Source organism: Rhinolophus sinicus, linkage group LG07 (genome assembly GCF_036562045.2).
Source record: "Rhinolophus sinicus isolate RSC01 linkage group LG07, ASM3656204v1, whole genome shotgun sequence".
Classification (NCBI taxonomy): Eukaryota; Metazoa; Chordata; class Mammalia; order Chiroptera; family Rhinolophidae; genus Rhinolophus; species Rhinolophus sinicus.
Genome location: NC_133757.1, coordinates 64,576,659 through 64,604,184, shown reverse-complemented (window position 1 = coordinate 64,604,184; position 27,526 = coordinate 64,576,659). Strand labels below are relative to the sequence as shown.

The 27,526-nt window shown below is 34.9% G+C and overlaps 1 protein-coding gene across 14 annotated transcripts in view; it reads right to left on the bottom strand.

Moving 5' to 3' along the window:
- The window catches only part of ZFAND4 (zinc finger AN1-type containing 4), a 107,237-nt gene that overhangs the window by 24,048 nt on the left and 55,663 nt on the right, over positions 1 to 27,526 (bottom strand). For 8 of the 14 annotated variants that reach the window (XM_074337278.1, XM_074337277.1, XM_074337281.1 and 5 more), the window contains 4 exons: positions 21,283 to 21,358; positions 20,293 to 20,360; positions 16,759 to 16,945; positions 8,537 to 8,756 (listed from right to left, as the gene is read on the bottom strand). In XM_074337278.1, coding sequence (XP_074193379.1) covers positions 8,537 to 8,756; positions 16,759 to 16,945; positions 20,293 to 20,360; positions 21,283 to 21,358 — 551 coding nt within the window. The remainder of the gene's footprint in view (positions 1 to 8,536; positions 8,757 to 16,758; positions 16,946 to 20,292; positions 20,361 to 21,282; positions 21,359 to 27,526) is intronic. The other 6 variants (XM_019716172.2, XM_019716174.2, XM_074337287.1 and 3 more) reach the window with 3 other exon arrangements.

Below are 27,526 nucleotides of genomic sequence, written 5' to 3'. Positions count from 1 at the left end.
TTGGCACCATCTGTGTGTACAATTAAAATGTATAACAACAACGACATAAAAAATATTTGGATGTACAAATGAAGATAGTGTTCTAAGATACTACCACTAATAGGAGAGTAGTAAAAGTCATTTTTATTAGACTATAAGTAGTCAAGGATGCATATTATAGTCTCTAAGTAATCACTTGAAAAAAAAGTATAAAAATTCATAATAATAACTGCAAAACAGAAACTGAATAAAATATATAACCCTCCTAGACTGAATCATGAACAACTGAAAAATCTAAATAGATTGATCAACAGCAAGAAAATTGAAACAATCATCAAAAAAATCCCACAAAGCAAAAGCCCAGGACCAGACTTAACTAGTGAATTCTACCAAACATTTAAAGATGACTTAATACCTGTCCTCCTCAAACCATTTCAAAAAACTCAAGAAGAGGCAATACTTACTAACTCATTTTATAAGGCCAACATTACCCTGATACCAAAACCTGATAAGGATAACACACACACACACACACACACACTACACACCAACATCTCTGATGAATAGAGACACAAAAGTCATAAACAAAATACTAGCAAATTGAATACAAAAATACATTAAAAAGAATATGCATAACAATCAAGTGGGGTTCATTCCAGGGGTGCAAGGATGATTCAACACACAAAAATTGATCAATGTGATATACCACATAAACAAAATAAAGGATAAAAATCATATGATCATATCAATAGATGCAGAAAAAGCATTTGACAAGAAACAACATCCATTTATGATTCAAACACTTAATAAAATGTGTACAGGAGGAAAGTACCTCAACATATGAAGTCTGACAATTAAGTTCGCGAACTTGTTGCAACAATGTTGCTAACATTTTTTTGATATAAGAGGGATTATTCATTATGAATTTGTACCAACTGGACAGTTAACCAAGTTTACTATTTGGAAGTGCTAAAACGACTGCATGAAAAAGTCGGAGAACCTGAACTTTTCACCAACAATTCATGGCTCTTGCATCATGACAATGCACCAGCTCACATGGCACTGTCGGTGAGGGAGTTTCTAGCCAGGAAACAAGTAACTGTATTGAAACATCCTCCCTACTCATCTGATCTGGTCCCCAATGACTTCCTTCTTTAACTGAAGATAAAGGAAATATTGAAAGGAAGACATTTTGATGACATTCAAGACATCGAGGTTAATATGATGACAGCACTGATGGCCATTCCAGAAAAAGAGTTCCAAAATTGCTTTGAAGGGTGGACTCGGCACTGGTGTCAGTGCATAGCTTCCCAAGGGGAGTACTTCGAAGGTGACCATAGTGATATTCAGCAATGAGGTATGTAGCACTTTTTCTAGGATGAATTTGTGAACTTGTCAGAACTCATAATAAAGACCATATATGAGAAACCCTAATGTCATACTTACTGTTGAAAAACTGAAACCTTTCCCTCTAAGATCAGGAATAAGACAGGGATTCCCCGTGTCACCACTGTTATTCAACATAGTACTGTCCTAGACAGAGCAATCAGGCAACAGAAAGAAATAAAAGCATCCAAATTGGGAATGAAGAAGTTAAATTGTTACTTTTTTGCAGATGACATGACCCTTTATATAGAAAACCCCAAAGACCCCACCAAAAAACTATTAGAAACAATAAACAAATACAGTAAAGTTGCAGGATACAAATTCAATGTACAAAAATCCACTGCGTTCCCAATACACTCAGAATAAAATTTCAGAAAAGGACATGAAAAAAGCAATTCCTTTTGCAACTGCAAAAAAAAAAATTAAATATTTAGGAGTAAACTTAACAAAGGATGTGAAGGACCTATACACTGAAAACTATTATGACATTATTAAAAGAAATTGAAGAAGACACAAAGAAATGGAAAGATATTCCATGTTCATGGATTGGAAGAATTAACATAGTTAAAATGTCCATATTACCCAAAGCAATATACAGGTATAATGCAATCCCATCAAAATCCCAATGGCATTTTAAAAAGAAATAGAAGAAAAAATCATTAAATTTGTGTGGAATCACAAAAGACCCCCAATAGCCATAGTATTCCTGATAAAGAAAGAACAAAGTACCACACTCCCTGACTTCAATTTATACTACAAAGCAACAATAATCAAAACAGCATGGTATTGTCAGGACAACAGACACAGACCAATGAAATAGAATTGATACCTCAGAAATAAACCCATGTATATATGGGCAGATCATTTTCAACAAAGGCGACAAAAACATACAATGGAGAGAGCCTCTTCAATAAATGGTGCTGGGAAAATTGGAAAGCCATGTGCCAAAGAATGAAACTAGACTGCTATTTGTCACCATATACCAAAATTAACTCAAAATAGATCAAAGACCCAAAAATAAGACCTGAAACAATAAATTGCATAGAAGAAAGCATAAGTACTAAACTTATGGACTTCGGGTTCAGAAATAATTTTATAAATTTGACCTCAAATGCAAAGGAAGTAAAAGCAAAAATAAATGGATAGGACTATATCAAACTAAAAAGCTTCTGCATAGCAAAAGAAACCATCAACAAAACAAAGAGGCAACCAACTGAATGGGAGAAGATATTTACCTCCAATAAGGGGCCAACAGCCAAAATATCTAAAGAACTCATACAACTCAACAACAAAAAACAGACCTGAACAGACACTTCTCCCAAGAAAACAAAGAAACGTGCAACAGATATATGAAAAAAATGTTCAGTTTCACTAGCTGTTAGGGAAATGCAAATCAAAACCACAGTGAGATACCACCTCACACCTGTTAGAATGGCTATTATCAACAAGACAAGTAAAAGCAACTGTTGGAGAGGCTGTGGAGAAAAGGAACCCTCATACACTGCTGCTGGGAATGCAAGTTGGTACAGCCACTATGGAAAACAGTACAGAGTTTCCTCAAAAAATTAAGAATAGAATTACCATATGACCCAGCAATCCCTCTCCTGGGTATCTACCCAAAAAATATGAAAATATTTATCCATAAAGATATATGTGCTCTGATGTTCACTGTAGCTTTATTTACGGTGGGCAAGACATGGAAACAACCAGTGTCCTTCAACAAATTAGTGGATAAAGAAGATGTGGTACATATATACAATGGAATATTACTCGGCCATAAGAAAAGATGAAATACTGCCATTTGTGACAACATGGATGGATCTTGAGATTATCATGCTAAGTGAAATAAGTCAGACAAAAGAAGTTGAGAACTGTATGACTTCACTCGTATGTGGGATATAAAACTGAAAGCTACAACAAATGAGACAAGCAGACATACAAAAAAATCATAGACATAAACAAAATTTTAGTGGTTACCAGAGGGTAAGAGGGGAGGGAATATGGTAGAAAAGGATAAAGGGGGTCAATTACATGGTGATGGAAGGAGAACTGACTCTGGGTGGTGAACAATGTAATATATAGATGATGTATTATAGAAGTGCACACTTGAAACCTTTATATAATTTTTATTAACCAATGTCACCCCAATAAATTTAATAAAAATTTTAAAAAATAAATTCTAAAAAAATAATAAAACCAACTACGTACTGATTACAAGAGACAAACCTTAAATATAGGACTACAGAGAGATTGAAAGTAATAGGATGGAAAAGATACACAATAGAAACACAAACCAAAAGCAAGCTAGAATAAGTATGCTAATAATAAAGTAGATTTTAAGAAAAATGCATTACTAGGGATAAAGAAGAACATTTTATAATAATAAAGATGTTAAAGCACAAGAAAGATACCACTCCCTGGATATCACACAAACCTTTACCATACCAAGTGACAGAGTTTCAAAATATGTAAAGCAAAAATAAACATCTAAAAAAGAAACACAGATACATAACTAAGGAGGTTTTTAATAAGCCTCTCTCAATAACTGATAGAAAACAGACTAAAAAACTTCACAAAGGATACAGATCTGAACAACATAATTCACAAACTTGATCTAATTGATATGTATACAACACTATATATAGTGATAGACTACACAGTGTTTTCAAGTGCACAAGTGGCATTCACCAGTATGCATCGTCACAAATTTCAACTAATTTCAAAGGCTTGAAATCATTTAGAGTATGTTCTCTCATCACAGTGAAATTAAAGTACAAATAATAACAAAAAGGTATATGATATTTCACGTTTGGAAACTAAGGAGCCCACTGCTAAATGGGGAAAGGACAGTTTCTCTAATAAAAGGTGTTGGAAAAATTGGATATGAACATACAAAAGAATGAAGTTGCACCTTTACTTACAGCAAAAAGAAAAATTAACTTAAAATATATCAAAGACCTAAATGTAAGATCTCAAATTCTAAAACTCTCAGAAAAAAACATAAGAGGAAAAGTTCCATGACATTGGATTTGGTAATAATTTCTTGAGTGTGATACCAAAAGCACAGGCAACAAAAGTAAAAATAAATTGGACTATATCAAAATTTGAAACTTCTATGCATCAAAAGGCACTACCATCAGAGTAAAAAGGCAACCTACGGAATAGGAGAAAATATTTGCAAATCATATATCTCATAAGACGTTAATATCCAGAATATATAAAGAACTCAAACCTCAATAATAAAAACATATAACCCAATTTGAAAATGGGCAAGACTTGAGTAGACATTTCTCCAAAGAAGGTATACAAATGGCAAACTAGCACATGAAAATATGCTCAACATCACAAATCATTAGAAAAATGCAAATCAAAACTACAATGAGATATCACCTCACACCCCTCAGGATGGCTGCTATTTAAAACAACAACAAGTGTTGGTGAGAATGCAGAAAAATTAAAACCTTTGTGCACCACTGGTGGGATTGTAAGATGGTGCAACTGCTATGGAAAACAGTATGGCAGTTCCTCAAAACATTAAAAATAGAATTACTATATGATCCTGAAATCCTGGGTATATTTCCAAAAGAATTGAAATAGCGTTATCTGCAATAGCCAAAAGGTGAAAGCAACACACATCTCCATCAACACATGCATGGATAAGTAAAATGTTGTGTATATGCCTATATATACACACACGTATACAATGGAATACTTAACCTTAAAAAGCATGGAAATTGTGACATGCTACAAGATGGATGAACCTTGACCACACTGCTGAGTGAAATGTCAGTCACCAAAAAACAAACACTGTGTGATTCCAATTATATGAGGTATGTAAAGAGTCAAATTCCTAGAAACAGAGAGTAGAATTGCTAGGGGCTGAGGAGAGTGGGGAAACAGGGAGTTGTTTAATGAGAATAGAGTTTCAGTTTGCAAGATGAAAAAGTTCTAGAAATTGGTTGTGCAACAGTGTCAATGTACTTAACACGACTGAACGGTATATACATTTAAAAATGACTAAGATGGCAAGTTTTATATTACATGTATTTTATCACAATTAAAAATAAACATTTAAAAAATGTTAATTGTAGAATTTAGGTGGTAGATAAATAGTAGTTCACTTTAAAATCCTTTCAACTTTGCTGTATGTTGGAAAAGAAGGGAAAATTACAGGCCAATTTTTCTGATGAACAAAAATCTTAAATAAAATGTTAGCAAATTAAATCTAAAGACATAAAAAGGAAAATTCATCACAACCAATAGGGGTTCATTCTAAAAATGTAAGAATTATTTCATATTTTAAAAAATAAATTCACTACATTATCAGAATATTTTTAGTCAATGCAAAATACTTTTTAATTTCCCTTTGGATTTCTTCTTTGACCCACCTGTTACTTAGAAGTTATTATTTCCAAAGTATTAGATTTTCTAGAAGTCTTTCTATTATTGACTACTAATTTATTACACTGTAATAAGAGAGCTTTTTTTGTATGATTTGAATCTTTTAAAATTTATTGGGACTTGTTTGATAGTATACAATACGGTTTATCTTAGTAAACTGTTCTGAGTGCACTTTTTTAAAATGTATATTCTGCTGTCGTTATGGAACATTCTATAAATATCAACTGGGGCAAGGAAGTTAACAGTATTGTCCAAGTCTTTTTACATCCCTTCTGATTATCTTTTTCTGGCCATTTTTGAGAGTGGGAGTATGGAAACCTTCTAATATAATCATGAAATTGTCTATTTCTCTTTGTAGCTTTTGCTTCATGTATTTTGAAGTTCTGTTATTAGGTACATAAACATTTAGGATTCTGTGAAAAGTTTTTTTTAGTTTTGTTTTTTTTAATAGAGCTAGTTGTCCATCTGGAAAAAATTATTTTTACCCTACTTCACATTATATTAAAAAAAGTTTTTGTTTTAGACGGATTGTAAATTGACGTGAAAAAGGAACAATCACAGAGCTTTTGGAGAAAAACAGAGGCATGTCTTCAAGACACTGTGATAGGTAAGACTTCATTTAAAGATTATAAAAATTGCTAATCACTAGAGGAAAACTGATAAGTTAGAACACATTAAAATAAAGAATATTTATTAAAAGAATAAGAAAGTAAAAGAGCAAGCTGTACAGTGTTAGGATATCTGTAAATCATACGTCTGACAAAGAACTTGTATCCCTAATATAAAAATGCCTAATGAGCAAAAGACCTGAATGGGCATTTGATAAGAAAATTTTAAAAAACTGATGTATTTAAACAGATGATGGTGCTTTACATGATATAAAGACTGTTGGTACAAAAGTCAGCATCATAACATATGATACCATTTCATCTTTTCTTATGGCAGAATAGTATTCCATTGTGTATATATACCACATCTTCTTTATCCAATCATCTATCGAAGCACACTTTGGGACAACATGGATGGATCTTGAGATTATGCTAAGCGAAATAAGTCAGACAGAAAAAGTCAAGAACCATATGATTTCACTGTTATGTGATATATAAAACTGAAAACAACAAAGGAACTAGACAAATGAAGAAACACAGAGACACAGACGATGGTTTAGTGGTTACCAGAAGGTAAGGGGGTTGGGGGGTGGTAGAAGAGAGTAAAGGGGATCAAATATATGGTGATGGAAGGAGAACTGACTCTGGGTGGTGAACACACCATGTGATATATAGATGATGTATTACAGAATTGTACACCTGAAATCTATGTAACTTTACTAACAATTGTCACCCCAATAATCTTTAATTAAAAAAAAAGCATACAAAAAACTTACTATTCCTCCTAAGAGAAAGGTAAATGAAAACCACGACACATCCACCAGAATAGTTAAAATGAAAAAGACTGACAATATCAAGTGTTGGTGAGGATGTGGCACAAACTGGAACTCTAATGTTGCTGACGGGAGTGTAAATTGGCTCAGAAACTTTGCAAAAGTGTTTGGCATAACAGCTAACGATACCAACCCGATCGCTACAAGACCATTCCTAGATATATGCCCCAAAGAAAAGAGTACATATATCCAAAGACATGTATAAGAATAGAAACAACCCAAATGTCTGTCAAGAGAAGAGAGAAATAAATTGAAATATAGTCATACAACGGAATAGTATACAGCAGTGAAAAAAGAAGGAACTGATAACAACACAATGAATCACAAAAGTACTGTGTCGAGAAAAAGAAACCAGACTGAAAAAAAGAGAGAACATTCTATATTTCATTTATACAAATTTCAAGAAGAGGAAAAACTAACTTACGGTGGCAAATATAAAAATAGTAGTTATTTCTAGGATTGGGGAAAGGTAGGTATTGATTTCAAAAGGCTATAAGGAAAACTGGAGAGAAAAACAGGTCCATTTTAATTTGGGTTGTACCTACATGGATGCATATAAATGTAAAAGTTCACCAAGCTGTAAATTAAAAACTTGTGACTTTTATTATACGTATGTATTATATTGCAATAAAGAAAAGGGGACGAGCTATTAATAGAGTGAAAAATAAACAGAGTGGTCACACACACACACACACACAAACACACACACACATACACACACACACGACAAAGGTCTTATATCCAGAATATATACAGATCTAAAAAAGAAAAATCAATAAGCAAAAAACATACAACCCAATAGAAAAATGGGTAAGATTTGAAAGGCGTTTTACAAAAAAGAATATCCAAATACCCTATAAACACATGAAGGGTGTTCGACTTCATTGGTCATAGAAATGCAAATTAAAACCATCATGTGATGGCTCTACACATGAACCAAAATGAAAAAATAAAAAGGAAGGACTGTACCAAATATTGGTAAGAATGAATGAAAACTTCAACCCTCATTCAGACACTAACAATATGTAGTAAAGCTGATCACAGGCACACTCCTTACCAACGCCCAGACAGAGAAGATGTCCATAGAAAGTACATGAACAGAGCATTTAAAAAGTAACTGTAAGATTAAGAGTAGGCTATCTTTTATTATCTTCCTTTGCTGTAGAACTATGAAATTTTTAAAAATCATTAATTAATTTAAGTGTGGTATAATCACATTAGATGTGTTGCTGGCCTACAAACCAATTCATCACTTTTAATGCCTCAATAAATAACTGAGGCCAGAAACCCGAGATGAGTGATGTTTTATAAGTACTTTTTCACAATTACCAGCAGACCCCAGACCGTGAGCCCTGTGCAGACAAACTGGACAGCGGCTTGGCCAAGGGCCAGCAGCTTCACCTTTTTGCTGAGATTCATATTCTCCATCTTAGCCTTCAGCAGCTTCATCTTATTCATAGTTATTGAATTTTCAATTATCTGTTGCCCAGAAGGAGAAGGCTCAACTTCTTCATCCTCATCAGTATATGAATTACACACAGAACGACCACTGCAAAGAAAATGATCATCACGAGTGAAACAGGCCTGATACGTGCCAAATGACTAAAAATACTCTATGTGCAACAGAAACTATAGACACTGCTAATGACAAAACAATAAATCCATCTTGTCAATGTAAATTCAAGGCAAATGTATTTCAAAGCTATATTTTAGGAGAAAAAATAAATGGTGATAAATATAATCTAGCATTACTGAAAATTCCAGTACAGCTGAGCTTTTCTGAGTCAGTATACCAAAAGTGGAGATCTTTGGGCACCTACTGTATCATTCTCAAAGAAGCAAAACCCATTTCCACAAGAATGATTGGATTTCATTTTATCAGTCAAGGCTAATCATTTTGAAACCTAGTTTACAGGCTGATCAAATTCTCATTAACCTGAATGAAAAAGAAACTGACACAGAAGAGAAATCCAGATTTTTATGCATCCTGAGAGTATTCTCACTAAAAAAAAAGGAACTCGTACACAGGTGTCATCAGAACATTTTCTGTTCTTAAAGAACAACAAAAAAATATAGATAACTGAAGATTTTTCTCAGTGTGTTTAGAAATGTAGCATAGATTTTAAATGAAAAAAGACACTCCAGGCAAGTCATGACATAAATTATTAAACACGTAAAACATTTCAATTACTGATTAATCATCATGGCAAACATAATTATTATTTGGAGTCCCTTCTCTTTGCATAACATAATGGCACTTATTGCACTATCTTCATATTTATACTTACATGTCTATCTTTCCCTCTCACTCCACCAAATGTAAGTTGAAAGAAGTTACTAGGCTTTGTCATCTTCCTAGTCTTAACAGCCAGCACAGTGTTTGGCACATATTCAATAGATGTTGGTTGAACTTAATACAAACGTTACTGAAATTTCATTCAGCTTTTTAAATAATGGGACAATTACAATATTAAAGGTTTGAAAAAAACATAAGCTCAATATATCTGAAGAATGACGAAAATTTTAAATAGAGCAGAAAAGAATGTGTGTTAGTCACTGTGCCTGATTTACTTATAAATCTATGAGGTGTGATCTATGAGGTGATCCAAACCTACGGTGAATGTTTAAATTAAAAAAAATTATTACAGTAAAAGACACATTGCCATTAATTAATCCCTCCCAAATACTCCCCCCGTCGCTTCGAACACACTTATTCCACATTCTTGCCACTTTCTGAAGCAGTTCTGGAAGTCCTCTTTTGTGAGTGTCTTTAGTTGTGCTGTTGTGGCGGCCTCCATGTCCTGAATTGATTCAAAATGTTTACCTTTCATGGTCATTTTGACTTTGGGGAAAAGCCAGGAAGTCACGCAGTGCAGATCCAGTGAATAAGGTGGGTGAGGACACACCATAATGTTTTTATTTGACAGAAATTGCCATACCAGAAGCGATGTGTGACATGGAGCCTTTCCACTGTGATCACAAAATATGGTGAATGCTGCTGCCGAGTGCCATCCAACGGAAAGGCAGGAATCTTCAATACAGGAAACGGTGCACCGAAACTTAGTAACAGTGTGTGACAAGTTTCAACTTGTTCGGTGCACTCAGCCGGGTGTGAGCTATGGTTGAGAGGTGTGTTTTAAAGTGTGCCATAAATTAGCATGACAATGCTCCGTGTCACACATCATTTCTGGTATATGGCAATTTCTGTCAAATAAAAACCTTGCGGTGTGTCCTCATCCACCTTATTCACCAGATCTGGCACCGTGTAACTTCTGGCTCCTCCCCAAAGTCAAAATGATTCAGGACATTGAGGCAGCTACGACAGCGCAATTAAAGACACTCACGAAAGAGAATTTCCAGAACTGCTTCAGAAAGTGGCAAGAATGATGGCATAAGTGTGTTCAAAGCAAGGGGAGGTATTTTGAGGGTATTAATGGCAATGTGTCTTTTACTGTAATGAATCATTTTTATTTAAACATTTGCCGTATTGTTTGATCACACCTCGTATGCTGAAGAATAAGAGGGCTAATAAGATTTCCTGTTTTATATGGTGGTAAGAAATGGAAACAATTTAGGATAGCCTTAATAAGGCACATTCCATAACACATCTGAAGCACATACTACCACCACACAAAAGCAAAGTAGAGAGTAGAAAACCTCATTCCTAAATTTTATATGGTGAAACTGATGACATTTTGAAATTGTGAGTTAATTGCATGAACAGCAGGCGTCGTTATCAGAAGGAAGAATGGCAGGACTTGATGTCCACAAACAGTTCAGTCCCTAGTGCTTGCCTTGTGACCATCACTTCACATGGACCTATTGTAGATGCCTATTACACTAGGAAAGCTGACACCACGGGCACAACACTACACTGCCAGCATTTACTAAATGCCTACTCTTCCAGGTACTTCCACATATTATTTCTAATACTCACAAAAACTATATAAGATGACATTATATCCCATTTTATAATGAAGAAACTGCAGCTGAGAGAGGTTAAGTGATTTTGTTCAAGATGGGAGAGTTAGTAAGTGGCAGACCTAAGATTCAAATTCCCCATCTGTCTGGTTCCAAACTCTATTCTTTATATTACTTCCTGTTGCTTCCCAGGCACCAAACAATAGACCTTACTGCACCATGCTTGTGTACCAAAAAAAGTGACAGAACTTAGGGTATATGATGGCTCTTGTCTTGAAGTTAATGACACCTGAAAAGGAGAGTTAAAGGAAGATTTTTGCCAGCTCACCCTTAGAATTGGAAGGAATGACACAAGTATACTCTATTCTTGGTTACCTTGCAATATTTTAACTTTAAATACTTCTCCATTATACGCTGTGGTGTTTTAACTTTAAGTACCCATGTTGAATATTGAAAGAGGTCTCTGACTCAACCTTCCTAAAAACAAACAAAAACAAAAAACAAAAAAACTGGTCCTTTACTGTTTCCATGTTTATGCGCACATGTGTGTAGGTATGTAAGAAAGTAAATTCATGATAAATATTTCATTGGATGCATTTTGGAGGTTTAAAGAAACTTTTAAATTCACCTATTTTTTTAAAAAAGAATCAGATTATTGTGCTTTTTCTCTCACAAACCACAGATTCATGATATCAGAAGGCAATCACAATTTTTTTTGCATTGGATAAATGTAACTAGACAAGGATAACATAGTAATTAACAAGTCTAATAAAAAAATATCTCTCTTCATATTTAAGTAGCCAAAATATTTTCTTGAATTTCTAAATATTTTCTAAGAAGAGAAAATCAAAATTTTAATATATGTGCATGGAGAATTCACATAAGCATAACAATTACCTAAATATTTTCTTGAGTGCTTATATTTAACTTTCTCTAAATCTTTTAATCTAATAACATGATTAAAAAATAAGAAATGGACAAATGTAATATTATTTATTTCAACATGAATATTGTTCATCATGAAGCCATGTCCTCATGTGACTTTCATGGACACGTTACCATTTAATAAAGTCTTGCAAATGCTTCCTCCTATTTCTTTCCATTTTAAAAAGCAGGAAGGTGGCATGATTGACTAAAAAGATTTGAGACTAAAAATGACTGATAGTAGATTTTGTATTGGAATGAATCAAATAATTACCCAATTATCTCTGTTTCTTCTTAGAATAGAAGTCAGCAAACTTCAGCCACCAGCCAATTCAGTCCACCACTTATTTTTGTGTGCCCCACAAGCTAAGAATGGTTTTTACATTTTTAAATAGTTGAAAAAATAAAAACAATATTTCATAAGATGTGAAAATTATATGAAATTCAAACGTGTGTCACTAACAGTTTTATTGGAATGCCCATGTTGCATATGGCTGACTGCACTGCCATGGCAGAGTGAGTAGCCGCAACAGAAATTGTATGTGGTTCTCATTGCTTTGCACTATGGCTTGGCATGCTACAAATCACAGTGACATAGTTATAATTCAACAGCATTCCGAGTGCCAGGCGTATCACTGTACAGTGACGTTTCAAAAAAAAAAAAAATTAGCAGTGTGTACCTAACGTCACAACAAGAAGAGAAGAGTGGACTTCAAATGTGACAGTTTTAAGGCACAGTAGAGAGCGAATCATTTGTTATTAAGTAAACAGCAAAGCATTGTGTTTATTATGCAATGACACTATAGCTATGCTAAAGAAAAACAACATATTTTGACATCACCAGACTAAGGGACTCATCATAATAGTCTCAACTTGCATGAAAGCAATGGTCAAAAAAATCAGAAAATTTAAAATGCAGTATCTCATCATAGTAGAATTTCTTCACAAAAATTAAAATGAGACTGCAACCAAAATAAGTTTCCAAGTGGTTTATTTACTAGCCAAGCAAGGAAATCTGTTTGTTAATAGTGAATTAATTAAACCATGTTTGATCACAGTGGTTGAAGAAATGGGTCCAGACAAAAGAAACTTGCTTCAAGACTACTCCTACAGCAAGAACAATTTCTCGAAAAGTTGACAACATTGAAAGCAACATCAATAGTCAATTAAAATGTACACTTGAAACCTATGTAATTTTACTAACAATTGTCACCCCAATAAACTTTAATTAACAAAATAATAAAAAATAGTCAATTAAAAAATAAGGCAAGTGATTTGGAGTTGGTTTTCTTGGCTTTTGATGAGTCAATGTAAGTTATCGATACTGTGTAGCTGTTTTGTTTATTCAGGGCATCAATATCAAGTTTGAAGTGACTGAGAACTAGTGACTGCATAAAACCACCACAGTGAAGATTATTTTGAAAGTTGCTAAAACACTAATTCAGTACAACTTGTAGTGAAATTTCCTACTATTGATGGAATAAAAATATGTGTAGAACAAAAAAAAAGAGCAAAGTTTAGTTGAACAAATTTACAGAGCTAATGAAAATGTAAGCTGTTTAAAACCTATGGTTACTCACTGCATTATTCATCAGCAGGTATTCTGTGGCAAATATTTGAATCTACCATGTATTATTGAACCAGTAGTGTCAAGGGTAAATTTTCTTTGTCTCCTGAACTTCACCATCAGTTCAATGACTTGACAGTAGTAGTTTTATGATTTTTTTCTTTTAGCTCAGGGCTGACACTAAAATTTTCCGGACAAAAGAACCACCCTCAACAGCTAATAGCAAACAGTAAATGCCTTTGGAAATTAGCTTTTCCTGTGGACTTGATAATGTTTCTTAATGAATTCCACCTAAAATGACAAGGCAAAACCATACTTATGTGAGAAATTTATACTGCATAATGTTATTTTGACAACTAGTACTACTGTGAACTTCATGTAATGAAATGTCAGGCTTTCAAAAGCTAAAAATTTAGCTGGGATCTCCATTCCCACACAAGTTTGCAGCAGACATGTTTTCTGAGCTCAAAATATACTACCAGCAGTATTTTTATACCTCATTGCAAGTTAATGGAAATTTCCAATTTCAAAATCTGTTTAAAGGAGCTCCATCCATCTTCAATTGAAAGTAATTAATCTGCAGTGTGACGACGTGCTAAAGGGAAACAGCAAGGGAAGACTAATAGAATGCTATGAATGCCTTCCAGGTGATGAATATGCTCAATTAAAATCATATGCTCATAAACTCATATCAGTATATGGTAGTACCTATCTGTGTAGAAAGAAAATTGCAAAGATAAAATACGTAAAATCTCATTACAGATCAATATTAACAGATAAACTTTTGGAAATGATTTTGCAAATTTGACAGGCAACACGAGCTTTCTATCCCAATTAAGTAAAATATTACTCCCACAAAAAGAATTCCATTCTTCTCATTAGCAGACCTGAATCACACACACTCTCTCTCTCTCTCTTTCTCTCTCTCTCTCTCTTTCTATTATTCTTATAGTTTAAATTCTGTCAGTAAAAATTTTGTGGACTTTTTTTCTCTCTTGTTATACAAGTACAATTGATTTTATCTCTTAGTCTGAAAAATCCTAAAATAGTAACTATATGACCCTTTACAGAACAGTTTCCTGCCCCCTGTTGTAGAATAGACAAAACAAACGTCCTTCAAGGTATGACTAAAAAAATTTTTTACTCTGCTTTCTTATCCACTCTACCTCTTGTACGATTCTGGTAGGTGAATAGAAAGGAAGCAGAAAATAAACAAACAAAAAAATGACCTAGAGAGAAACAATAATACAATTTTAATTGAAATCCACAGCAACATTTGGGCTGTATCTTAAATACAACAGAAGTTGGCTGAGGAAAAATTGGAAGAAAAGGAGGACATGAAATTTCAAGTAAAGGGAAATAGATGTGCAAAAACATGGCATAATGAAAGAGAACTGAAAACTGATGGTGACAGGTGGTAAAGGATTGTACATACTAAGCTAAGGAGCTTAGATTCTCTCCCTTAGGAAAGGAACGCCAACAGAGGATGTTCTTAGGGAAGAACACCCAAACATCAGTGAGCTAGCACATATAGACACTGGGATGAAGAAATCACACCCACAGTTCAAGTGAGACACTGGATTAAGGCTGCACCCCTCATCGCTCCCTCATCTTGACTTCTAGCTCATGTGATTATGCAACGTTTGTAGTGCTAACCAGATCCTGACAATTACAGTCAATAGTCAACACCCATTTGTCACAGTGTACACTCTGTGGCCACAGTGAATGAGTCTAGTCTTCCTTCTACATAACAGTCCATGGTGGGCAGAATCCCACAGGAAGCCTCGCATTTCCCGATCCCATTACTCACGCCCTGTACACTTTCCTACCTTTGACTGTGGCCATGACTTCTGATTTACATGTAGCCAACAGAACAGAGCAAAAGTAAAAGGAACTTGCAGATGGAACTTAGGCCCCAGATTCACAGAAACTTAGTTATTGTGAGTTAGTGAGAAGGGAGCTGTGGGCAACGTCTAGCCCAATAGCCAGCAGAAAAGCAGGGCTTCAGTCATAGAGCTGCCAGGAAGGGAATTATGGCAACAATGTGAATGAATGTGAAAGCTGATTCTCTCCTCCGATCAAACCTCCAGATAAGACGCACCTTTGCCAACCATGATTGCGGCCTGTGGGACCCTGAACAGAGCACCCACATAAACTGTGCCCAGACTCCTGCCCCACAGAAAATGTTCTCCAGACTATAAGTTATCTTTTCTATGAAGAGTTTTGCCACTGGCTTTTTATACTGTGGGATTACATTTAGTGACCTGTAAGACCTTTCCTTCGTCTGCTTGGCAAACTCCTACTTTTATGGTCACTTCTTCTCAGAGGTTGTCCCTAACTCCCTACTTTTCAGGCAAAATAAAGGTCCTTCTCATCTGGTTTTCCAGAGATGTTGATATCTTTTAATAACAATTGCCAAAAGTATTTACAGACACTATTTATAGCAGATTGCATGCTCCCTGAGAAAGGAATAATCATCTCTGTAACCCAGTGCCTAGTGTCGAGACTGTCTAAAAAAGCTCAGTAGTGCTTAGTGACTTAAGTGAGAGGCCTTAAGAATCAATTAAGACGGATTCACAGAAACTTATAGGCTGCCCTGGCCAATTCCTTAACTGTTCTGTTGCCTAGCTAAGTACCTTCTGCTCATTTCCTTCTGATTTTATAAGTAATACAACAACTCCTTCCGCTTTTATAGAGTTGGAAAACAAGACTAGAGAAGTAAGATTTATCCACATTTAAGCAGCAGAGTTAAATTTTGAAAAAAGACAGCAACTTTAGGTTCAAACCTTTCTATTATGGCAAGGTTGTATAATAACACACTATTATAATAAGACTCCATAATCTAGTAGGCATCTTAGAGTTTCATAAAGTTACAGAAATAAATCTTTTGTATGAAAAAAAATCCTATTCCATAAAGAATTTTCAGTTTCAGAAATTACTTAGTATTAATCATATGAAGGACAATTTCAGAATTACATACCTGGGGTTGGGGGGCAGTTGGGGGAAAATGCATGGAATTTAGTCAGTCTCATGAATACAGTAACATTATTCTAACAACACAAGGTAAACATAAAGGTTTACAGAGTGTATAATATGATGTTCTTTTCTAAGTGACACATGCAAATGAAAACCTATTTACCTTAAAGATTCAGATAATGGTGTTAAAGTGCCATCTCCCCTATCTACTACACGAAAGAAATTCAATTGATCTCCTTCTCGGTATACCAAAAATGTTACTTGTTTGTTGCAGGAGGTCTTCTGCCAGACCTCGTCTTGACTGGAATCCATGTACTCAGCCATCTCCCTAAGTGGATCTTCAATAGGAACTATAAATGGAAAAATTGATAAACAAGCTTTCAATTTATATCAAGTTTTATGCATCTTGGTACAGTGACAGGATATAAAGAGCTGAATTTGAACAACAATGCTGTCTATGCAATATATACATGACATTCTTCAAAGAAGTTTCTGGTCTTCTATAGTGAACACAGCATTCCCTATGCTGTATTAATATTGAATAAATGAAATGCATTATTATGTTGTTACGTACAAAAATAAATGAGGTTTTTCTGTGCCACTAGAGTCTATATATTTGTTGATTCTACAACATAATTACCAATGACTGTTCTCACTTGACATCTTCTGCTTCCTATATTTTCCAATATTGGTTCCAACAATCAATAATTAAAAGCAATATAAATCCCACTTAGTTTACATTTAAAAAATAAACACACACATAATTGGGAGACATATATTAGAAATGAGAAGCAAATGAATCCCTCTTTTTCTTTCTGGTTTTGTATAGAGGCTGATCCTTCTTAGAGCTGTTTCTTGATGTGCAGTTAGGTAATTAACTGTACACAATAATTCAGAACACAAGGGGGCCACTCATGTACTAAAACTACAATGTGTGTAATGGTCAGAATGTTGTTACTTGAAAGCACCTTCCCAGGACCCCAAGTGTCCTAATATGCATCCATGTCCCGTCAGCACAAGCACCGGGGCAGAGCCCCTACTGCCCACAGGCTCTGGAAGCTGGAGCTGTCCTCAGGTTTGAATGACATGCAGCCATCATTATACCCCGCTCTTGTCCACAGCAGCCACAGCTCCTGCTCCTGTGGTAGGAATGGGCCTAAAGAGATTGCTCCCTCACTTAGGTGTGTCTAAGTAATGGTTACGGGGGGGAAAGTTCGCTTCCAAAGACACTCTCATGTCAAGCTGAAGAAACATATGCTCTTTCCTAGAAGAAGCAACAATTTCTCAAACTTCGTAACTCTCATTCAAGCAGCTTAATTGTTAACAGAATCACAGTGCTGCATTACCCTTTAAAAAATTACAGCAATAAGAAGTGCTAAACTCTGAAAGTAAGGTAAAAACATTCAAGATGTTCCCATATCCTAAATTCAATACCACCACTACTGAAACACAGAAACTTTAGAAATACGATAAACTTCAGATTATTTTTATAAAAACATTCAGATGTTTTGATGGACACTTTCATAGACACAAAATACATAAATATTAAAAGACATTTTTGACAGAAGTTCTTGCCATTTTTAAGTTAATACTATACTTTCTACATTACACTGGTAAGAAATAAAAAACTACTAGTAATGCTACTGCCGTTATTGAAGCCGCATGAAAGCCTTGCTTGAACCAACAAAGAGTGCCTTACTTAGGGAGGTGTTGGGATTGATGCGTGTACGCATATGTGTGTATGTGCACACACACTTTTTCATAACAAAAATCACTTAGATTTCATCAGGTATAAAACACTGTATATATAGGTTAGGGTGAAATTTAGTTTTAGAAAAGAAAGTATTTTCTACACTGTTTTGATAATGGTTCATTCATAAACAATTTTAAAAGCTAAATATTATTGGAACTCATATGATAAAGGTACTTTCTAAACCATAATTGTCAAGTAAGACTAAATAGCTAAAAAAATATGGTTTCTCAAATACAATATGAAGTTTTAGATTTGGATACAGTTTTTATTTTTCACAAAGTTTTCAATAATGTAAGGTAGACAACAGCAAGCTTTTAATTTTAAAAAAGTTGATTCAATAAAGGCAAAATATTAAAAACTTAACTTAAAATATCAAAAAAACAGACAAGTTCTAGGTGCTGATTTCTTAATTTACTAACAAGGCACAGAAAGCTGTATGAAAAAAAGTATTACTAAGCTTCAACTACCAAAAGATAGTGATGCCTTTCATTTTCACTTTTTAAAAAAGATTTAAAACTACATACATTTTTAACTCAGACTCGGTAGCACTTACACTCTTCCTCATCAACATAAAATAATTTTAGTCCTAGTAAGAAAAGTAGGTCTTCTGATTAAATCTCCTGGTTTAAAAACAATACTATACACAAATAACCAGCTTTCAAAAATAGAACACAATGGAGTTCACATGTTATTAAACACTATATAATTCTACCTTATCATAATGGCTCAGTATACGCGTTAGGTTTTTACACTACCGTCAGAATCAGTACTATAAACATCACCTTATGTCACAGAGGACAATTTCCTAAGTCAAGTTAATAGAAAGTCCCCGAGATTAGGAATGCTAATTAATCAGCTCTAACATTATTATCCTCATTTTTTCCAACCTATCCAAAACAGTTCAACAGCCAAAGTAACATATCTCACAAAACACTCTTGAAGTTGCTAGGAAAAAGATGGTAATAACCTTATTTTCTAACCAAAATTTTGAAGCAGAGATAAAATTTGACTTGTGGAACAAAGAAGCAGCAGTGGGATCAATACTTAACCTTCTGTTTCGTGGCTAGAGAAGGATCTCCCAAATGAGGCACACAGAGAAGGACTGCTCTGAGCAGTCTCAGGACGCCTGTTTGGTGGGGATTCACGGGACATCCCTGAATCAGGGAACAATGGGAACACTCCCAGTTCTTCCCATGCTTACAACTTTCCTGTTAACGAAGTGTCTGCTCACACCATCGTCTCCAAGGGCTCTTCCTCAATCACCCTTGGACTACCTGGCTTCCACAGACTCTACCACGCTGCCGTTATGGCCCCCGCAGACTCTACCGCGCTGCCCTATTCCCTCCAGCACTTGAAATGGCATCAACTTCTACATGTTTATAGTGGGCACTGTGATGAAGCGGGATGCTTTCTCCCAGGAAACAGTGCACTGAACACCTAATAAGGGCTCCAAATGTATTTACTGAATGAATGAATAGACTGCCAGACACCCACATTCTGAAAAAAGATTCAACAGGGCCATGATAATACCCATGAAACCCAAATGCATCATAAACCAGGCTAACAGGCATCTTTGGAATTTTCTATAATGATCATTACCCCAGGAGTTGAAGACTCAGTGGATAAAGAAAAAGCAACAAGACTGAAATGAACTTGAACACAATAATAACAACATATTTTTACTATACCATTCCATTTCCCTCCCCTATACTGGTGAAGTTTATTTTTAAATATCTCTGGATTGAATCAGGAATCATGAGATTTTCCTAGAATTTTAGGCTTTAAAAAACAATGCCTAGAGTAACAAATGTGGCTCCTCTAAGACCTAACCACAGAAAGAGGACCTAAATAAATATGTTTTATAAAACATATAAAAACACCAACTGACTTGAAGATTACTGTTGTCAAATTGCTTTAACATACGTAACTTTAACATATGCCTACCTCTTCTAGTATTTATAGGTCCTCCACGCATAGCCAGTACCAGCTTCAAGGTATAACCTTCTGAAATGCTGTGGATAATTAACACAAAAATAAACTACAATCATCAGAATGCATTCAGTTAAATACACACATAATTATGTGCTGCTTTATTAGGCACTGTGCCTACCCTCTAAAATATAAAAATAGATATAGCAATGTGCATAAACATAAAATGTTAATTTATTTACATGTATAAATAATGAAAAAGTGAACAAGTTCTCCTAAACCTTAAATATGACATGAAATTTCAGAATAAAATTACTGGAGAGGACTCTGTGATTGTGTGGTTTAGCCTCTTCATTTTACATGTAAGGAAACAGAGGCCCGAAGAAGAAAATAAGCTTATCTAAGACCCTGAGTTAGAAAATAGCAGATATAGTTTATAAAATAGAAAACAGAAAACAGCAAATCTACAAGGTCTCCCAGTGTTCTTCCGGCTATTCCACATCACCTCTGACCCTTTTGCTCTTTTCTTAAGGATAGAATTAAGAATGATGTGAGAGAAGGGAGGAAGAAGGACAAACGGTCAGACAGTGTATCTACAACCCCTGGTCACTTGGCAACAGAAGGAAGGGCTTAAGGAAAAATGAGAGTTGGTGAAGAGCAGTACTCTTTTACATAATACTTGTGAAAACAGAAAGAAAATGACATAGCCAGGTGGCAATGAGTCAATATTCAAAGAAAGGAGCAAGGAAGGCAAGATCAGAAGAGGAAGCTGTAAAAAGGCAGGGGATAATTAGCTTGGCGTGAACAGTTAGAAGGTAAAACAAAGAACCAGAGGACAAGAACTGGGTAGTGTGGGGCACTGAGCCAACACATCTTAAAGTTCTGGATTGACACTGAAATCTAGGGATCAGAACTATTCAGAAGAAAAGAGACATGATTCAGAAGATAAACACTGGCATATGAAGTGGTAATACTGAGTGTCTAGGGAACAGCTCATACACTCACTTGTAATCATTCAAGCAATAATCATCTTCAAGTTCCATGTTATTCCAAATTAAGTGCTGCTGACAGATGGGAATACCTTAGGAAAAGGTTATAAAAAACGGTTAAAAATTCAATAGTCTTTTAAAGAGGATGATGTAATACTGTTTCATATAATAATAATAATAATAAATAACAATAATAATAAATTAAACACACTTCTAAATTGAATGCTAAGTGCTTAGCTAAAATCTAGGAAATAGAGTGGCTAAAAATAGATGTATCCAATCCACTTACTTTGTAAAAATAACAATATGTTTCAGTAACTCTCTGACTTTGAAACAAAATACTATGACATTCCGGAGCCTGACATTACAGAGCCTTTAAAAGACAAGATATCACAAGGGAAAAACAAAACAAGATATCATGAATCAACCCTAAAGAGTTTATTTAATAGTTAAGACCTAGAAGACAGTTCTAAATGCTGCAGAGTACAAACTATATTATTATATTCAGTATTAAAAGTATGAGTGGGGATCGGAGAAATGGATAGGAGTTAAAATGTTCATACTCCCAGCTATAAAATAAATAAGTCATGGGAATGTGACTTACAACACGGGGACTATAATTACTAACACTGTGTTATCTATCTGAAAGTTGCCAAGAGATATCTTTAAATTTTTCATCACAAGAAAAAAAACAAACTTTTAACTGTATGCTGATAAATGTTAACTAGACTTATTGTGGAGATCATTTTGCAATATACCCAAAGAGCAAATCATTATGTTGTACACCTGAAACTAATATATCAATTATATCTAAATCAAAAATATGGAACATTTAGTTTACTTTCCTTAGGGGTTTGTATTCTAAAAATTTGTTCCCAGAGTAAATGTCCACATGGAATAATGATTGTTTATTATGTGAGTTTATTCAGTGACTAAAATGGCATCTTTCATATCTCTTGTGAATAGAAAGGTCAATAATCTTAAAAAGGGGCAGACAATATAATTTCCAATTAAAAACATTAATGTATTAGAAAATCCTTTCCACCTCAGTGTCTGTATGTGATTACAGTTCATTATTGTATATATTAACATGTATTTTTGTAGAGCCTGAACACTAATTACAGAATAATTCAATCTCAGGGGAAAAAAAGTGAATAATTTTCAATGCTGAAAGATATAGTCTACAAGGCAGCTTCTATACATTTCTGTGATGTTAAGAGAACACCAGGCAGATCCCACACTCTAGCATTTTTTTTTTTTTTACAAACTGCACATTTAAATACCCAAAGACTATCTATCTAGACTACACTATCCAGAGTAAGCATTATCTGCATTTAGACATTGGGACATTTAGTGGATAGTGATATGGATGAAAATCTTTTTCAAACATCCCACATACTACCCTGTCTAATTACTTTTGCTTATGACACTATAAGCTGCCTAGAACAGGAAACGTGCTATATGTGCTAGTGTTTATTATTATAAGCCAGTGCATTCACAAATACACTCACACTCACTTATCATTTAATACAGCTTTGTTTATACTAGTGAAAAGTTAGATAGGTGAAAATACCTCTTAATAGAAGACTGGGTAAATAAATTATGACAGAAATATATATTAAAGTGCAATTCAGTCATTATTCACAAAAAGTAAGTTTTAAAAGGATATATACCCAAAATATTGACTAGACTCACTAAGGTAAAAAGAGAAAAGTTACAAATAAACAAAATCAGAAATGAAACAGAAGTACCACAGTTAATGCAGAAATACAAAGGATCACACAAGAATACTATGAAGGACTATATGCCACCAAATTCAATAACCTAGAAGAAATGGACAAGTTCTTAGAAACATATAGCCTTCCTAGGCTGAATCACAAAGAACTGGAAAATCTAAATAGACTGATCACCAGTAAGAAAATTGAAAAAATCATCCAAAACCTTCCCAAAAGCAAAAGTCCAGGACCAGATAGATTCACTAGTAAATTATACCAAACATTCAAAGAGAAACTAACACTGGTCTTCCTCAAACTCTTCCAAAATATTGAAGAAGAGGCAGTACTTCCTAACTTATTTCATGAGGCCAACATTATCCTGATAACAAAACTGGTAAGGACAACACACACACACACACACACACACACAAACTACAGACCAATATCTCTGATGAATAGATGCAAAAATCCTAAACAAAATTCTAGCAAGTTGAATACAATATACTAAAAAGATTATACATCATGATCAAGTATTGTTCATTCTAGGCTCACCAGGATGGTTCAACATATTAAAATCGATCAATGTGATACACCACATATAATAAAGGATAAAAATTATATGATTATATCAATAGATGCAGAAAAAACATTTGATAAGATACAACATCCATTTGTGATTAAAACAATTAAATAAGTATAAAAGGAAACTACCTCAACAAAATAAGGACAAACCCTAAGCTAATATCATAATTAACAGTGAAAAACTGTAGGCTTTTGCTCTATGCTCAGGAATAAGACAGGGTTGCCCCCATCACCACTGTTTTCAACTTAGTACTGGAAGTCCTCGCCAGAGCAATCAGGCAAGAAAAAGAAATAAAAAGCATCCAAATTGGGAACAAAGAAGTTAAACTGTCACTTTTTGCAAATGACATGATTCGTTATATAGAAAACCCTAAAGACTCCACCAAAAACCTATTAGAAACAATAAATAAATATAGTAAAGGTACTGGCTACAAAATCAATGTACAAAAATACATTGCATTGCTATATACTAACAATGAAATTTCAGAAAGAGAAATGAAAAAGAAAAAGCAATTCCTTTTGCAATCGCAACAAAAAGAATTAAATACCTAGGAATAAACTTAACAAAGGATGTGAGGAACCTATGCACTGAAAACTATAAGACATTTAAAAAATAAATTGAAGAAGACATGAAGAAATGGAAAGATATTCCATGTTCATGGATTAGAAGAATCAACATAGTTAAAATGGCCATATTACCCAAAGCAAAATATAGATATAATGCAATCCCCATCAAAATCCCAATGTCATTTTTTAAAGAAATAGAACAAAAAAATCATCAGATCTGTATGGAATCACAAAAGACCCCGAATAAACAAAACAATCCTAAGAAAAAAGAACAAGGCTGGAGGTGTCACACTCTCTGACTTCAGCTTGTGCTACAAAGTGACAATATTTAAAACAGCATGGTGATGGAAGGAGAACTGACTCTGGGTGGTGAACACACAATGGGATTTATAGATGATGTAATACAGAATTGTACACCTGAAATCTATGTAATTTTACTAACAATTGTCACCCCAATAAATTTTAAAAAAGAAAAAAACAGCATGGTATTGGCAGCAGACCAATACAATCGAATTGAGAGCCCAGAAATAAACCCACATATACATGGGCAGATAATTTTCGACAAAGGAACCAAAAACATACAGTGGAGAATAGAAAGCCTCTTCAATAAATGGTGCTGGGAAAATTGGAAAGTCACGTGCAAAAGAATGAAACTAGACTGCTATCTGTCACTATGTACCAACATTAACACAAAATGGATCAAAGACCTAAACATAAGACCTGAAACAATAAACTGCATAGAAGAAAGTATAGGTACTAAACTGTGGACCTTGGGTTCAGAGAGGATTTTATGAATTTGAACTCAAAGGAAAAGGAAGTAAAAGCAAAAATAAATGAATGGGACTATATCAAACTAAAAAGCTTCTACACAGCAAAAGAAAACCTCAGCAAAACAAAGAAGCAACCAACCACATGGGAGAAGATATTTGCAAACAACACCTCCAATAAGGGGCTAATAACTAAAATACATAAAGAACTCATACAACTCAAAACAAAAAAACAAACAATCTAATTAAAAAATGGGGAGACAACCTGAACAGACACTTCTCCCAAGAAAACATACAAACGTCCAACTGATCTGTGAAAAAAAAGCTCAACTTCACTAGCTATTAAGGAAATGCAAATCAAAACCACAATGAGATATCACCTCACCCCAGTCAGAATGGCTATCATCAACAAGACAAATAGTAACAAGTTTTGGAAAGGCTGTGGAGAAAAAGGAACCCTCATACACTGTTGGTGGGAATGCAGACTGGTGCAGCTGTTATGGAAGGCAGTGTGGAGGTTCCTCAAAAAATTAAAAACAGGGGCTGGCCTGGTGGCTCAGGCGGTTAGAGCTCCATGCTCTTAACTCAGAAGGCTGCCGGTTCAAGACCCACATGGGCCAGTGGGCTCTCAACCACAAGGTTGCCAGTTCAATTCCTCGAGTCCTGCAAGGGATGGTGGGCTCCGCCCCCTGCAACTAAGATTGAACATGGCACCTTGAGCTGAGCTGCCGCTGAGCTCCTGGATGGCTCAGTTGGTTGGAGCGTGTTCTCTCAACCACAGGGTTGCCGGTTCAACTCCCGCAAGGGATGGTGGGCTGCACCCCCTGCAACTAGTAACAGCAACTGAACCTGGAGCTGAGCTGCGCCCTCCACAACTAAGACTGAAAGGACAACAACTTGACTTGGAAAAAAAAAGTCCTGGAAGTACACACTATTCCCCAATAAAAAAAAAAGTTCTGTTCCCCTTCCCCAATAAAATCTTTAAAAAAATAAAATTAAGAATAGAATTACTATATGACCCAGCAATCCGTCTGCTGGGTATCTACCCAAAAAAATCTGAAAACATTTATCTGTAAAGATATATATACCCCTATGTTCACTGCAGCATTATTCACTGTGGCCAATACATGAGAACAAACAGAACCCTTCAATGGATGATTGGATAAAGAAGATGTGGTATGTTCACACAATGGAATACTACTTGTCATAAGAAAATATGAAATAGTGCCATTTGCAACAACATGGATGAATCTTGAGATTATTATGCTAAGTGAAATAAATCAGACAGAAAAAGTCGAGAACCATATGATTTCACTGATATGTGGGATATAAAACTGAAAGCAACAAAGGAAAAAGACACAAATAAAGAAACAAAAACTCATAAACATAGACAACAGTTTAGTGGTTACCAGAGGGTAAGAGGCTAGAAGAGAAGAGGGTAAACAGGGTCAAATATTTGGTAATGGAAAGAGAATTGACTCTGGGTGGTGAGCATACAATGTGATATATAGATGATTTATTATAGAATTACAGAATTGTACACTTGAAAACTATATAATTTTACTAACCAATGAATTTAATAAAAAAAAGGAAAGAAAAACAAAATATTAAGAATCAATTATACAGTTATAGACACTGGGAAGTCCCAGATCAATGCTCCAGCAAAGTAGGTTTCATTCTGATGCCTCTTTTCTTGGCTGGTAGGCAGCTGACATTCTCCTGTGTGCTCACCCAACCTCTTTGAGAGTGCACCCAGAGAGAAGGGGGGCTCTCTGATATCTCTCTCATAAGGGCACTAATCCCATCAAGGGGGTCCAACCCTCATGACCTCATCTAATCCTAATAATGACTCAAGCATGTTTCTTTTGTCTTTTTTTAGAATTTTCACACAGATGTGTGTGTGTTTGAAAAAATGTTCTTTTCTACATTTAGAAAATAAACCAGAATCCATAGAACTTATGGATAATTAAGGACAATGGTGAACCATAGCTCCCATCTCCCAATATTTCCTCCCAAAACAATACAGAACAACAAGAAGGGAAATGATACACAGAAACCATGCCCTCAGCCTCCTAACTTGAAGTCAGAGAATGTTCAAACTTCAAAATAACGGAATAAAAAGGGGCAATCACCTATTCCCAGAGCAGGAAGTCTCACGCTCCCCCGCTGCAGGGCTGACTGAGAAAAATTTTGGAAAGACAAACAGGGAAGCTATTCTATGTCTGAAAAGTCTACAAAAAGACTCAGGTGGATTAGAGCATTGACTATAAGGAAGGGATTTTAAAGCCAAGCAAATTGAAGGAGTTTCTGCAGGAGGCATAAAAACAAAAGAGGAAGAGCATCTTTTAGTAATTCCTTTATCACTGAGGGGAACAGGAACAAAGGGTGAACACTTAACACGTTGCGTATGGTGGAGTTTAAATCCCTCATACCCCTCTGTTCCGGCAGGTTTTTAAAAGAAACTACTTTAAAATGCACTCTTCTCTTTAAAGCGTAAATGCTTCTATGTCATTTATTATTTTTCTATGGAATTTTTTAGGATTTACTCACCTATGATGTTAGTAATCCCTCCTGGTGTGATACTGCAGAAAGCAGCTTCCTTTGTTATTAACGAAACACAAATAATTCA